The 16,572-nt window shown below is 42.1% G+C and overlaps 1 protein-coding gene across 2 annotated transcripts; it reads left to right on the forward strand.

Annotated features, from left to right (window-relative positions):
* Nucleotides 1-4,350: 4,350 nt before the first annotated feature.
* On the forward strand, nucleotides 4,351-14,675 carry LOC129861941 (growth arrest-specific protein 2-like). 2 transcript variants are annotated; one of them, XM_055933163.1, is made up of 3 exons: nucleotides 4,351-4,642; nucleotides 9,331-9,438; nucleotides 13,169-14,675. In XM_055933163.1, exons 2-3 carry the CDS (start codon nucleotides 9,424-9,426, stop codon nucleotides 13,376-13,378), a joined length of 225 nt encoding a protein of 74 aa, XP_055789138.1. In that variant the 5' UTR covers nucleotides 4,351-4,642; nucleotides 9,331-9,423; the 3' UTR covers nucleotides 13,379-14,675. The 2 variants fall into 2 exon arrangements, with proteins under 2 accessions (XP_055789138.1, XP_055789137.1); XM_055933162.1 differs by lacking the exon at nucleotides 4,351-4,642 and having other exon boundaries at nucleotides 9,233-9,438.
* Nucleotides 14,676-16,572: the final 1,897 nt, after the last annotated feature.

Consider the following 16,572-nt stretch of genomic DNA (forward strand, 5'->3'; position numbering starts at 1 on the left):
TTGTCTAAACATTAACAATGATTCATATTTGTTCATATTTAAGTTGCATTTGCATTACATTTGTAAAAAATATATATATATGTTCTAAGGTCAAATAAATGTTCCCAATGCAAATCAACGCAAATGGAATGCCTATTTGCCTATAGAGCAACACATATTCTGGGTGCCACAGTAAAAGTATTATAGGAAATACTCAGGGGTGTCTGTAGAATGTATATATGGAGTCATTCCATGGTGTTCTGAATAATACGGAGTATTGCCAATATGTATTACATATACAGTGATTTGCATTGTGATCAATGGAATGGGTGGAGAAAGGCCAGCATCATTCTAGGTGTTATTCCGTATGAATCGTTTTTCCTGTAAAGTGCTATATTTGTACCGTATAGTTTCCAGGCACCACATTTTAAGCTGTTTGACCACAGTAAAAGTCCAGCAACATTTCCTATGACCTAGCACTTTGTTTAAACCGATTTGTATTCTAGGGACTCTAGTGAGTAGACTGGACGAGGGACTCTAGTGAGTAGACTGGACGAGGGACTCTAGTGAGTAGACTGGACTAGGGAGTAGACTGAACTAAGGACTCTAGTGAGTAGACTGGACGAGGGACTCTAGTGAGTAGACTGGACGAGGGACTCTAGTGAGTAGGCTGGACTAGGGACTCTAGGGAGTAGACTGGACTAGGGACTCTAGTGAGTAGACTGGACTAGGGACTCTAGTGAGTAGACTGGACTAGGGACTCTAGTGAGTAGACTGGACGAGGGACTCTAGTGAGTAGACTGGACGAGGGACTCTAGTGAGTAGACTGGACGAGGGACTCTAGTGAGTAGACTGGACGAGGGACTCTAGTGAGTAGACTGGACTAGGGACTCTAGTGAGTAGACTGGACTAAGGACTCTAGTGAGTAGACTGGACTAAGGACTCTAGTGAGTAGACTGGACTAGGGACTCTAGTGAGTAGACTGGACTAGGGACTCTAGTGAGTAGACTGGACTAGGGACTCTAGTGAGTAGACTGGACTAGGGACTCTAGTGAGTAGACTGGACTAGGGACTCTAGTGAGTAGACTGGACTAGGGACTCTAGTGAGTAGACTGGACTAGGGACTCTAGTGAGTAGACTGGACGAGGGACTCTAGTGAGTAGACTGGACGAGGGACTCTAGTGAGTAGACTGGACTAGGGACTCTAGTGAGTAGACTGGACTAGGGACTCTAGTGAGTAGACTGGACGAGGGACTCTAGTGAGTAGACTGGACGAGGGACTCTAGTGAGTAGACTGGACGAGGGACTCTAGTGAGTAGACTAGACTAGGGTCTCTAGTGAGTAGACTGGACTAGGGACTCTAGTGAGTAGACTGGACTAAGGACTCTAGTGAGTAGACTGGACTAGGGACTCTAGTGAGTAGACTGGACTAGGGACTCTAGTGAGTAGACTGGACGAGGGACTCTAGTGAGTAGACTGGACTAGGGACTAGTGAGTAGACTGGACGAGGGACTCTAGTGAGTAGACTGGACGAGGGACTCTAGTGAGTAGACTGGACTAGGGACTCTAGTGAGTAGACTGGACGAGGGACTCTAGTGAGTAGACTGGACGAGGGACTCTAGTGAGTAGACTGGACGAGGGACTCTAGTGAGTAGACTGGACTAGGGTTTCTAGTGAGTAGACTGGACTAGGGACTCTAGTGAGTAGACTGGACTAAGGACTCTAGTGAGTAGACTGGACTAGGGACTCTAGTGAGTAGACTGGACTAGGGACTCTAGGGAGTAGGCTGGACGAGGGACTCTAGTGAGTAGGCTGGACGAGGGACTCTAGTGAGTAGGCTGGACGAGGGACTCTAGTGAGTAGACTGGACTAGGGACTCTAGTGAGTAGACTGGACTAGGGACTCTAGTGAGTAGACTAGACTAGGGACTCTAGTGAGTAGACTAGACTAGGGACTCTAGTGAGTAGACTAGACTAGGGACTCTAGTGAGTAGACTGGACTAGGGACTCTAGTGAGTAGACTGGACTAAGGACTAGTGAGTAGACTGGACTAGGGACTCTAGTGAGTAGGCTGGACTAGGGACTCTAGTGATTAGGCTGGACTAGGGACTCTAGTGATTAGACTGGACTAGGGACTCTAGTGATTAGACTGGACTAGGGACTCTAGTGATTAGACTGGACTAGGGACTCTAGTGATTAGACTGGACTAGGGACTCTAGTGATTAGACTGGACTAGGGACTCTAGTGAGTAGACTGGACTAGGGACTCTAGTGAGTAGACTGGACTAGGGACTCTAGTGAGTAGACTGGACTAGGGACTAGTGAGTAGACTGGACTAGGGACTCTAGTGAGTAGACTGGACTAGGGACTCTAGTGATTAGATGGACTAGGGACTCTAGTGATTAGACTGGACTAGGGACTCTAGTGAGTAGACTGGACTAGGGACTCTAGTGAGTAGACTGGACTAGGGACTCTAGTGAGTAGACTGGACTAGGGACTAGTGAGTAGACTGGACTAGGGACTCTAGTGAGTAGACTGGACTAGGGACTCTAGTGATTAGACTGGACTAGGGACTCTAATGATTAGACTGGACTAGGGACTCTAGTGATTAGACTGGACTAGGGACTCTAGTGATTAGACTGGACTAGGGACTCTAGTGAGTAGACTGGACTAGGGACTCTAGTGAGTAGACTGGACTAGGGACTCTAGTGAGTAGACTGGACTAGGGACTCTAGTGAGTAGACTGGACTAGGGACTCTAGTGAGTAGACTGGACTAGGGACTCTAGTGAGTAGACTGGACTAGGGACTCTAGTGAGTAGACTGGACTAGGGACTCTAGTGAGTAGACTGGACTAGGGACTCTAGTGAGTAGACTGGACTAGGGACTCTAGTGAGTAGACTGGACTAGGGACTCTAGTGAGTAGACTGGACTAGGGACTCTAGTGAGTAGACTGGACTAGGGACTCTAGTGAGTAGACTGGACTAGGGACTCTAGTGAGTAGACTGGACTAGGGACTCTAGTGAGTAGACTGGACTAGGGACTCTAGTGAGTAGGCTGGACTAGGGACTCTAGTGAGTAGGCTGGACTAGGGACTCTAGTGAGTAGACTGGACTAGGGACTCTAGTGAGTAGACTGGACTAGGGACTAGTGAGTAGACTGGACTAGGGACTCTAGTGAGTAGACTGGACTAGGGACTCTAGTGAGTAGACTGGACTAGGGACTCTAGTGAGTAGACTGGACTAGGGACTCTAGTGAGTAGACTGGACTAGGGACTCTAGTGAGTAGACTGGACTAGGGACTCTAGTGAGTAGACTGAACCCTGGTTTTATGGACACACAATCAATAATTTTTCCTGTACAGTGCAATTTGTTTGTGCAGTAGAACAAAAATACAGTGACTTTTCTTAAACATTACATTTCAAAATTGCATCCCTTGAACAATAGCACCAGTAAATAAACAAGAATCTTACAATCAGAATCAAATGTTTTTTTATTATTTAAATTTGTATGTATTTGTATATATTTTTTTTACCAGTAGGCTATTATTATGTTCTTGACATTAATTTACTTAAACTCCAACCTTTCCTCAATGTGCTAAACCTTATAATATTATCTATCTTATATAATGTAGTCTGTGTCTTTCGTTTAGAATTTTCACTCATGTAGTTATATTTTTTACATCATGCACTATTCAAAGCTGCAAAAAAAAGATTCGTTTACACATAGCGTCCTACCGCCGACTTTTATTTTGAAGGCAAAATGCTGGGCGTCTATGCAGGTGTTGTGAGATCTGACAATCTGTGTCGAACTGCAAAAAGAAGACTTGGAACACCAGCGTTTTCATGCAGTTGGGATGGTTGTCCAGTTATTGGAATATTATTGATTTCATTATCATAGCCGAAAAAAAACGACTCCACTGTCCGTTTTTTTTTTATATATAGGAAATGTAAACAAATAATGTCTAGTTTCCATAGTTTCTCTCATGGGATGTCATTCCTTTGCTGCATGATTTGGGGTTTAAGAGAGCATAGGAGGGGAATGTGACGTGTTCCTTCAAAATCAATAAAAAGGACATGTATAAATGAAAAAAATACACTCTTCTCTACTACTGTCGCCTACATGTTATTTACAAAAGTATATCCTGGACAAGATCACTTCAGATGGATAGACTTCACAGCTATGCATCTTTATGTGTGTAATCCATTGACATGCAATCAAGAGATCTGTACGGACTTGTATATGTAAATATTCCAGTATATTAGATTATTTGAAATCTAGCCTATGATCATCTTTTTGTCATCTTAGATTAGCCCTGTTCAGTTAAATAGGCGAGCATTTCTTTCCACAGATTTGATTTCACCACTCCACCAATCAATAATCAATAGGCGTTTTATTATGTAATGCTGTCAGACTCATAACCAATCGAATTTCAAAACCCCACCCATGAATACCGTTAATGATGAACATGTCAAAGGACAGTGCGTCAGTGTCTATTGGAAGACCATGGTCCGACTCCGTTTCGGGGAACCATATTTAATTTAATGTGTATCAGTTAGCCTAATGACATAGTTTCTCCGAGGTTAGGCTACCGGAATCGCACCATGAATACTCAAATTCCGTTTCATTCAGTGGATCCCGGACTCGAACTCTCCTCAACGCAGACAGGTAGGGCTACCACCAACTTCACTTTTAAAGACTTTCTTTTTGGAATAATTATAAAGGGGTTATCTTCCGTTCATTGGCACGGGGATAGCCTTGTTTGTCTGACATACATTTTCCTAATAAAGCGAAGCGACTCTCGGTAGAGTCAACACGTTTCCATTTCTCATGAATTAGATTTCAACCGCTATAATTTCGATGATCATAAATTATTCCGGAGGCACAATGGAGCGCCATGCTATGAATTTGACATTAAAAGCACTAGCACTAATAAAATACAGTACCAGTCAAAAGTTTGGACACACCTACTCATTCATGTGTTTCTCTTGTTTTCTACATTGTAGAATATTAGTGAAGACATCAACACTATGAAATCCCACAAATGGAATTATGTCGTAACCAAAAAAAGTGTTAAACACATCAAAATATATTTTAGATTTGAGATTCTTCTAAATAGCCACCCTTTGCCTTGATGACAGCTTTGCACACTCAGCATTCTCTTAACCAACTTCATGAGGGAGTCACCTGGAATGCATTCCAATTAACAGGTGTGCCTTCTTAAAAGTTAATTTGTGGAATTTCTTTCCTTCTTAATGTGTTTGAGCCAATCAGTTGTGTTGTGACAAGGTATGGGTGGTGTACAGAAGCTAGCCCTTTTTGGTAAGAGACCAAGTCCATATTATGTCAAGAAAAGTTCAAATAAGCAAAGAGAAATGACAGTCCATCATTACTTTAAGACATGAAGGTCAGTCAATCTGGAAAATTTGTACAGTCGCAAAAACCATCAAGTGCTATGATGAAACTGTCTCTCATGAGGACCGCCACAGGAAAGGAAGACCCAGAGATAACTCTGCTGCAGAGAATAATTTCATTAAAGTTAACTGCACCTCTGAAATTGCAGCCCAAATAAATGCTTCACAGAGTTCAAGAAACAGAAACATCTCAACATCAACTGTTCAGAGGAGACTGCTTGAATCAGGCCTTCATGGTCAAATTGCTGCAAAGAAACCACTACTAAAGGACACCAATAAGAAGACTAGATTGAGCCAAGAAAAACGAGTAATGGACATTAGGGCGGTGGAAATCTGTCCTTTGGTCTGATAAATCCAAATGTGAGATTTTTGGTTCCAAACAACATGTCTTTGTGAGACGCATAGAAGGTATACGGATGATCTCTGCACGTGTAGCGATACGCCATCCCATATGGTTTACGCTTAGTGGGACTATCATTTGTTTTTCAACAGGACAATGACCCAACACACCTCCAGACTGTGTAAGTGTAACAGTTCCGTAACTGCAGACGCTGGGAGATGGGATGCAAGTACAAGGTGCTGATTTAATAAATAATAGACATGAAACAAAGCAAGAACAGCATCTGGACAAGAGAAACAAAAACAACATCAATGCAGACATGGGAATGAAACTGAGGAAGTGACGGATATTTTACCAAGAAGGAGGGTGATGGAGTGCTGCATCAGATGACCTGGCCTCCACAGTCACCCAACCTCAACCCAATTGGGATGAGTTGGACCGCAGTGTGAAGGAAAAGCAGCCAACAAGTGCTCAGCATATGTGGGAACTCCTTCGAGACTGTAGAAAAAGCATTACAGGTGAAGCTGGTTGAGAGAATGCCAAGAGTGCAAAATTGTTATCAAGGCAAAGAGTGGTTACTTTGATTTGTTTAACACTTTTCTGGTTACTACATGATTCCATATGTGTTATTTCATAGTGTTGATGTCTTCACTATTATTCTACAATGTAGAAATATAATAAAAAAGAAAGAAAAACCCTGGAATGAGTAGGTGTGTGCAAATGTTTGACTGGTACTGTACATGCATGTCAATCTATTTCCAATAATAAAAAAATATATAATTTGCCCCTTATTTGACCATGCAAACAGTAATTGGGAAATTGTGTAGACTACATATTTAACCTGTATTTCTCCCCTTAAATATATTCATATGCACTACATTACACTACACAAAATGCAGGGTTGTTTGGATGACTGGTGGTGGCAGGTATTGGGTCAGTCAGTTGGGTTGCTTTCTTCACAAAGAGCATGGTTGGGTTGTTAACGCTAGGTTATTGATGCTGCGTTAATTCTCCCGCCAAATCCAGAAGGTCAAAGTGATGAGGTAAGCTTGTCAATGAGGATGGTTGCAGCTGTTTAGCAAGTCTAGCGTACCGTGCAGCCAGCGCTGAATGGAATTACTTTTTGCTGGACAAATGGGAAAGGCGTTGTGGCTGACCAAAAATGGTGAGTAAAAAGCTAGCTAGCTAACATGACTAATGATCCATTCAGGTTAAATAGACCTAGCTATCATAATTACATATTTTCTCAGTCATTGAGTCATTAAAACTCGTTTTTCAACCACTCCACAAATTTCTTGTTAACAAACTATAGTTTTGGCAAGTCGGTTAGGACATCTACTTTGTGCATGACACAAGTAATTTTTCCAACAACTGTTTACAGACAGATTATTTCATTTATAATTCACTGTATCGCAATTCCAGTGGGTCAGAAGTTCACATACACTAAATTGACTGTGGTTTTTTAACAGTTTGGAAAATTCCAGAAAATTATGTCATGGCTTTAGAAGCTTCTGATTGACTCTAATTATGTCAATTAGCCTATTGGAGGTGTTCCTGTGGATGTACTTCAAGGCCTACCTTCAAACTCAGTGCCTCTTTGCTTGACGTCATGGGAAAAACAAAAGGCATCAGCCAAGACCTCCGAAAAACAAATTGTAGACCTCCACAAGTCTGGTTCATCCTTGAGATCAATTTCCAAACGCCCGACGGTACCACGTTCATCTGTACAAACAATAGTACGCAAGTATAAACACCATGGGACCACGCAGCCGTCATACCGCTCAGGAAGGAGACGCATTCTGTCTCCAAGAGAGGAACGTACTTTGGTGCGAAAAGTGCAAATCAATCCCAGAACAACAGTACAGGACCTTGTGAAGATGCTGGAGGAAACGGGTACAAAAGTATCTATATCCACAGTAAAACGAGTCCTATATCGACATAACCTGAAAGGCCGCTCAACAAGGAAGAAGCCACTGCTCCAAAACCGCCATAAAAAAGCCAGACTACCGCTTGCAACTGCACATGGGGACAAAGATCATACTTTTGGAAAAATGTCCTCTGGTTTGATGATACAAAAATAGAACTGTTTGGCCATAATGACCATCATTATGTTTGGAGGAAGAAGGGGGAGGCTTACAAGCCAAAGAACACCATCCCAACCGTGAAGCACGGGGGTGGCCGCATCATGTTGTGGGTGTGCTTTGCTGCAGGAGGGACTGGTGCACTTCTCAAAATAGATGGCATCATGAGGATGGAAATTTATGTCAATATATTGAAGCAACATCTCAAGACATCAGTCAGGAAGTTAAAGCTTGGTCACAAAATTTAGTTTTATTGATTTTTTTTTTTTTCATTGATATCAGTGTTCCCATTCCTCTGTCAAAGATAGTCAACACATATTTATTTTACCTTTATTTAACTACGCAAGTCAGTTAAGAACAAATTCTTATTTTAAATGACGGCCTAGGAACAGGGGGTTAACTGCCTTGTTCAGGGGCAGAATGACAGATTTTCACCTTGTCAGCTCAGGGATTTGATCTTTCAACCTTTTGGTTACTAGTCCAATGCTCTAACCACTAGGCTACCTGCTGCAAATTGGTCTTCCAAATGGACAATGACCCCAAGCATACTTCCAAAGTTGTGGCAAAATGGCTTAAGGAAAACAAAGTCAAGGTATTGGAGTGGCCATCACAAAGCCCTGACCTCAATCCCATAGAAAATTTGTGGGCAGAACTGAAAAAGCGTGTGCGAGCAAGGAGGCCTACAAACCTGACTCAGTTACACCTGCTCTGAATGGGAATGGGCCAAAATTCACCCAATTTATTGTGGGAAGCTTGTGGAAGGCTACCCAAAACGTTTGACCCAAGTTAAACAATTCAAAGGCAATGCTACCAAATACTACATGTTATTTACAGATTGATTACCAGGAATTTATTAAGTTTACCAGGAATTTATGAGAATTACCAGGAATTTATGAGAATTACCAGGAATTTAGGAGGATTACCAGGAATTTAGGAGGATTACCAGGAATTTAGGAGGATTACCAGGAATTTAGGAGGATTACCAGGAATTTAGGAGGATTACCAGGAATTTAGGAGGATTACCAGGAATGTATGAGGATTACCAGGAATGTATGAGGATTACCAGGAATTTATGAGGATTACCAGGAATTTATGAGAATTACCAGGAATTTATGAGGATTACCAGGAATTTATGAGAATTACCAGGAATTTATGAGAATTACCAGGAATTTAGGAGAATTACCAGGAATTTAGGAGGATTACCAGGAATTTAGGAGGATTACCAGGAATGTATCAGGATTACCAGGAATGTATCAGGATTACCAGGAATGTATCAGGATTACCAGGAATGTATGAGGATTACCAGGAATGTAGGAGGATTACCAGGAATTTAGGAGGATTACCAGGAATTTAGGAGGATTACCAGGAATTTATGAGGTTTACCAGGAATTTAGGAGGATTACCAGGAATTTAGGAGGATTACCAGGAATTTAGGAGGATTAACATGCATTTTGTGGAGGGTTGTTGGATTGACCTCCGGACTAATCTAATGATGTTTGTTTGTGCATGTGTGCGTCTCAGGTGAAGCATATCTTTGAGGACCCTCCCTGCAAGTGTCCCAATAAGTTCTGTGTGGAGAGACAGGCTCAGGGCCGCTATCGCGTCGGAGAGAAGATGCTCTTCATCCGGGTGTGTGTGCCACCTCCTCGTCTTCTTTTTAACGCACTTTCTCTGACACAAAAAAAACACCTTGTTTTTGTAACATGATTTTTCTAGTTGCACACGGCTCAGCCACGTAGTTAACAGCAGCTGGACTTTAAATTGGGCTTGGACTGTGCCTGCCAAAATATCTTTGACCGAATGTTTTGGGTTCGGTGGGGTCAAATCTGAAGTGTTGAAATCTGGTGTAAATAATTTTGCACATGGCTGGCTTGTACTGTAAGTGATTTACACTGGGGTTGTGGTGTTTCATATTGCTGTGAATATTATATTGATACGGCAGATATGAATACGGATTGTATGCCCGGCTACAGAAATACTTACTTAGGTCCATTGCTCCTCAGTGTCCTCGGGGACCCATAGACCATTGATGACTACAGATGGCTGTTTAATGACAGCCAATTCTGTCCTCATAGCAAACCCACTCTTTCCTTCTTGTTCTGAGATTTGATGAGTCTGAATTTTATGAGTCTGAATTTGATGAGTCTGAATTTTATGAGTCTGGATTTGATGAGTCTGAATTTTATGAGTCTGGATTTTGGCTGACCCACTTTTACCAGGAATTTGTTGTTTATTGACCTTTCACTTTTGGCAGGATTTAAAAAAAAAATCCAGGTTGGAGTTATATGAGGTTTTCAGTTTAACAACAATAATGTTTCTCATCTCAATGTGAACTGAGTCACACACACACACACACACACACACACACACACACACACACACACACACACACACACACACACACAGTCACACAGTCACACACACAGTCACACACACAGTCACACACACAGTCACACAGTCACACACACAGTCACACACACACACACACACTGTCAGGTTTTGGCCAGGACTGTTCAGGTTTTGGTCACTAGATGTCCCCATTGCACCTTTTTTGTACCTTTTGTTTTTCCTTGCTCTAATTATTGTTTGCACCTGTGTCGTTCCCTTGTTAGTATTTAAACCCTGTGTGTTCCTCAGTTCCTTGCTCAGTGTTTGTATGTTAGCACCCAGCCCCAGCCTTGTTCTGAACATATGAGTCTCCTATTGGATTTTCCAGAGGTTCTCTGGTTTAGTTCTTGTGTATTTTTTTAGATCTTTTGAGGTTTGTTTTTCCCTGCTGTTTTTACCACTTTGTGTAGTTTTCTTTGTATTTTGGAGCATTTTGTGCTTCTTGGCTTTATGTTTGGACATTGTGGAGTTAGATTCTTTGCCTGAAGATTTTGTTCTTTAATTAAACCACCATCTCTAGTACTGCTGTGTCTGCCTCATCTTCTGGGTTCTGACGATTATTAGTGACTGTTTCTCGCACCGGGTCCTGACACACACACACACACAGTGCACATTGCAGTGTGTTGATATTTGGACTGCCTGACTGTGTGGATGACAGATGTCCATTGTCTCTACTGGTAGCAGCTCCTCTGCTGCTGTGAGCCTTCATTTACTGGTGATGCTATTCCAACTATGTCTGTGTCCTGGCCCATAGACATAGAAAGTTAACTCCTCTTTGTATTATCCATGCTTAAAAAGAAAAATGGTTTATATCCATCTAGACTCCTCTTTCTACCTCTATGGGCCAGCCAGGGTTGATGGGGTTCGGGGGAAAAGAGAGCCCTCAGGATCAACAGGCTTGATAAATAATACATAGGATTGGAATAGCCCTTTTCTAAAACACAAAGATACTTTACGATAATGCATATGCAGTTATTGTTGCCAATGAGCTATCGCCCTAATTTGTATTTATTCCTAATTGTTTCCTCGTTTACATAAAATAAATGTTCTTATGTCAAAATATCTTACTGTATACTGTAACATTCTATTTATTTATTTTATTTAACTAAGGCAAGTCAGTTAAAGAACAAATTCTTATTTACAATAACAGCCTAGGAACTGTCTTGTTCAGGGGCAGAATGACAGATATTTACCTTGTCAGCTCGGGGATTCGATCCAGCAACCTTTCGGTTGCTGGCCCAACCCTCTAACCACTAAGCTACCTGCCACCCCTAACTCAAACAGACCTTGCAAAAAAAAATGCCTTGCAAGAATGAAGTCTATTGACAAGTACAGATTGGTGAAGTAGCATTTGGTGCTCTTGGGATCTTGGATTTACAACCAGGATTCACATGTCTTAAAATGCTGTTGAAGGAGGATCTGGACTGTAGGTCAACAAGGGCTGACAATGCGCTCTAGAAGGACCCCCGCTGGTAGCACACAGTATCACTGTCACGTAGAGTAGGCCAGAAGGCTAAACTGGAAAACCTAACCTCTATAAAAATAAAAAGATGGCGGAACCGCAAAAGTTCTTCTGTGCAAAGGTGTTTATTTACAAGGTGATTCCGGAACAAAAACAACAGTACTGCCATCAAACGTCTACCTTATGGGACAGCTTAAAACAATGCTGCCCCATCCACAGCTCAATCCAAAATGCCCTCCCTATGAACTGAAAGAGAGGCTCCTTTTGTAGGGCTAGCCCCTCCCCTCAGAACAATTAACACTAATTAATTAAGCAATTAACTATACAAACCTACATTTTCCATTAACTAAACCTACTAAAGGATATACATTGCATTACATTGCAGGAGTAGTGTTTACAGTAGTACCACGTTACAGACGGTAGCAGGCAGGAGTAGTGTTTACAGTAGTACCACGTTACAGAAGGTAGCAGGCAGGAGTAGTGTTTACAGTAGTACCACGTTACAGAAGGTAGCAGGCAGGAGTAGTGTTTACAGTAGTACCACATTACAGAAGGTAGCAGGCAGGAGTAGTGTTTAAAGTAGTACCACGTTACAGAAGGTAGCAGGCAGGAGTAGTGTTTACAGTAGCACCACATTACAGAAGGTAGCAGGCAGGAGTAGTGTTTACAGTAGTACCACGTTACAGAAGGTAGCAGGCAGGAGTAGTGTTTACAGTAGTACCACATTACAGAAGGTAGCAGGCAGGAGTAGTGTTTACAGTAGTACCACGTTACAGAAGGTAGCAGCCAGGAGTAGTGTTTACAGTAGTACCACGTTACAGAAGGTAGCAGGCAGGAGTAGTGTTTACAGTAGTACCACGTTACAGAAGGTAGCAGGCAGGAGTAGTGTTTACAGTAGTACCACGTTACAGAAGGTAGCAGGCAGGAGTAGTGTTTACAGTAGTACCACGTTACAGAAGGTAGCAGGCAGGAGTAGTGTTTACAGTAGTACCACGTTACAGAAGGTAGCAGGTGGCAGACAGGAGAGTTGTTGTAATTTAAAAGGTGTGAAGGAAATTAACAGAATATTGCTATATACAATGCAACCCACATCATTACAATTTCTTGGTTAAACCACAGCACATGAATTTTTAGTTTTGGAGTCATTTATTAGTGAAAAAGGAATCAAACAAAGCCATTGTATTAGCTGTGAATTACTAGAGATGTCCATCTACTACACTAGGCAAATTAAAATCTGCATCTCAAAGACATTTCCATTGTGATTTTCATTCTTCCCCCTCTAATCAAGGTCTGATTTAGTCCTGGGACATCGGGTCAGTGCGATGAATTATCAGGTGGAACAGAACACCAGCAGTACTCTGGACCTCCAGGCTGGGATTTGAATAGCCCTTTTGTACTACACCATGAAATAATATCGTTGTCAGCTAAAGATTTTCCCAGAGTTTTTTTTTTAACGTTTGTGAACACTGACTGGAAAATATAGTAATCTTCTTCTTGTTGTTCTCCTAGATGCTACACAACAAGCATGTGATGGTGCGTGTGGGAGGAGGCTGGGAGACCTTTGAGAGCTACCTGTTGAAACACGACCCATGTCGGATGCTCCAGATCTCCAGAGTGGAGGGGAAGACCTTTCCCATGTCCCCCAAGTCACCCAACACCAAGGACCTCACCCCAGACAGCTACTTGGTGGTGGCCGCACACTACCGCAGCAAGAAGTAAAGATGGCCGCCTACTACCACAACAAGAAGTAAAGATGGCCGCCTACTACCGCAGCAAGAAGTAAAGATGGCCGCCTACTACCACAACAAGAAGTTAAGATGGCCACCTACTACCGCAGCAAGAAGTTAACTGGCGCTTCAACCAAGGGGATCAGTTTGAGCAAGGCGAGGATGGTGATGGCCTACTACCGCAACAAGAAGTAAAGATGGCCGCCTACTACCACAACAAGAAGTAAAGATGGCCGCCTACTACCGCAACAAGAAGTAAAGATGGCCGCCTACTACCGCAACAAGAAGTAAAGAAGGCCGCCTACTACCACAACAAGAAGTAAAGATGGCCGCCTACTACCGCAACAAGAAGTAAAGATGGCCGCCTACTACCGCAACAAGAAGTAAAGATGGCCGCCTACTACCACAACAAGAAGTAAAGACATTCATGAGGACCTGAGGAAATGACCTCTTGCCTTTCCCAACTAGCAAAACTGATTGAAATGACAGTGACACAGGGCAAAGCCAGCTGACACTGTCATTCCAACCAGATTCCAACCAGTTGCTTGTACAGTATGTCTTCTAGTTGATGTAAGCCACAGCCGGCCCACCTGAGCTACAGAACAGACAGTGGCCAGCAGGTATATATCTCCTGTCCTAGCGGTCACGGCAAACTAGCGTCACGGTGACGGTTTGATTTGGATTTCTAGCCTTTGAGAATAATCTATGCAATCATTTTGACAGTCATTTTTAGTCGGGGATTGAGGCTGGTATATTTGGTTCTAAAAGCATGTTTTCTAATGTTACCTTGTGTGTATTTTGTTTGACTTTTGTCATTCATTCATTTAATAGTGTGAAAGTATAGTATGACTTCTGTAATAACTGATATATTCTGAATAGTGATTGGATACTGGTAAAGCTGAATCTGGACATGTTCCACCAATCATGTTCCTCCTACGGTTCCACCAATCATGTTCCTCCTACGGTTCCACCAATCATGTTCTTCCTACGGTTCTACTAATCATGTTCCTCCTATGGTTCCACCAATCATGGGGTTTCTCCTTTCCTTGTTTTCTAAATATGTGTTTATTATGGTGCTGATTATGGATTTCTCTGTAATGTCTATTATGAGTGATTCTCTATTTTTCACGAGCTAGTTCTGCTCTCCTGTTTTGAAGTTAAAAGCTTTTGATCATTTGTTAAGGAACGCTATTAACATCATTATTGTGAGAAGATTATTTCCGAGGATTAAAGAGACAATCAAATGTAGAATATTTCTTTTTGATTCTTGTGAATGGCAATAGGACTGATCCAGATAACATGTATTGTATGGTCTGTCTACGATAACGTAGATTTGTGTCCATTCAACCTCATCCCCTGGCAAATTGCTAGAGAGCTGGCTGGTGGACAAGACTCGTGTTGATTGCTACTTTACTGACACCTACTGGTATGTTACAGTACTGAAAATGGCCATCCACAACTACAACATGATGGCTGGCACTGGCTTGTTCCAAGAAGCCTTGCGAAACCACACTAACAGACATGTTATAACATGACATTCAACCAACCGTCAGAGCAACCTCCAATCAAATCTAATCCTCTTTTATTCGCATTTACAAAGTAACCTGTTTTACAACAGCATAGAAATTGGAGTCGTTATCCTTCATCAATGTTATTCAGTCACAGAACAAATCGTATATTTTACACACTCTAGCCTATAGTGCTGTGCACTACTTTTGACCAGGACCCCATAGGGTTGTGTTCAAAAGGACACATGATGACAGGGAATAGGCTGTCATTTGGTAGAGCCTGGAGCACCGACAGATCACTGCTGGGTTACATTACAGATTAGAACTATGAACCAACCAGGAACTACTAGAATTCAATGACATCACTTTATTCACACAAACTACTAGAATACATAAACAATCACCAAGACAACACATCCGTTGTATAATACAATTTATTGAATTTATTTTAAGAGGACGGAACATTAGATTAGAATCATTCAAACAGAATAGGGCCCGGTTTCCCAAAAGCATGTTACGGATAAATGACTCGTTAGAACCTTCGTAGGAACATCGTACAATTTCCCGAGCGGTTTCACAAAAACATTTTTATTAACGTTGCACTGGAAAACGCTCGTAAATCTAATAAACTACCTCAGACCACTCGGAGAACAGCTAAATGCGTCCGTACATGTTTAAAAAAATATTTTAAATAAACAGATCTCCGGTAAAACATGAACCTAGAATCACATGTGTTTTTCCGTCTGTGACCGCCGATAACATCTGAACAAAGTTGACTACAAATACAAAGTTGCCAATGCCTTTGCAATTTATACAAACAAGCGACGAATACAAATATGCTTCTGATGCAAAACGATGACTGTTTTAAAATATAAACAGTAGGCTCTAGGACCATTTTAATCATATTGAAATACATTTAATGTTCAATCAACTGAATTATATTTTGTTACTTGAAGGCTACTGTCTGAAACTAAACCAATTCACCTTGGTGGTGTGCAGACTGGTTTTATATTATTCTTAACGATTTCACACAAAGCAGAAAAAAATGCAACAATTTGTCTGTGAAACTATATATACACTGCTCAAAAAAATAAAGGGAACACTTAAACAACACAATGTGACTCCAAGTCAATCACACTTCTGTGAAATCAAACTGTCCACTTAGGAAGCAACACTGATTGACAATAAATTTTACATGCTGTTGTGCAAATGGGATAGACAAAAGGTGGAAATTATAGGCAATTAGTAAGACACCCCCAAAAAAGGAATGGTTCTGCAGGTGGTGACCACAGACCACTTCTCAGTTCCTATGCTTCCTGGCTGATGTTTTGGTCACTTTTGAATGCTGGCGGTGCTTTCACACTAGTGGTAGCATGAGACGGAGTCTACAACCCACACAAGTGGCTCAGGTAGTGCAGTTCATCCAGGACGGCACATCAATGCGAGCTGTGGCAAAAAGGTTTGTTGTGTCTGTCAGCGTAGTGTCCAGAGCATGGAGGCGCTACCAGGAGACAGGCCAGTACATCAGGAGACGTGGAGGCGGCCGTAGGAGGGCAACAACCCAGCAGCAGGACCGCTACCTCTGCCTTTGTGCAAGGAGGTGCACTGCCAGAGCCCTGCAAAATGACCTCCAGCATGCCACAAATGTGCATGTGTCAACATATGGTCTCACAAGGGG

The sequence above is a fragment of the Salvelinus fontinalis genome, chromosome 9 (assembly GCF_029448725.1).
Source record: "Salvelinus fontinalis isolate EN_2023a chromosome 9, ASM2944872v1, whole genome shotgun sequence".
Lineage (NCBI taxonomy): Eukaryota > Metazoa > Chordata > Actinopteri > Salmoniformes > Salmonidae > Salvelinus > Salvelinus fontinalis.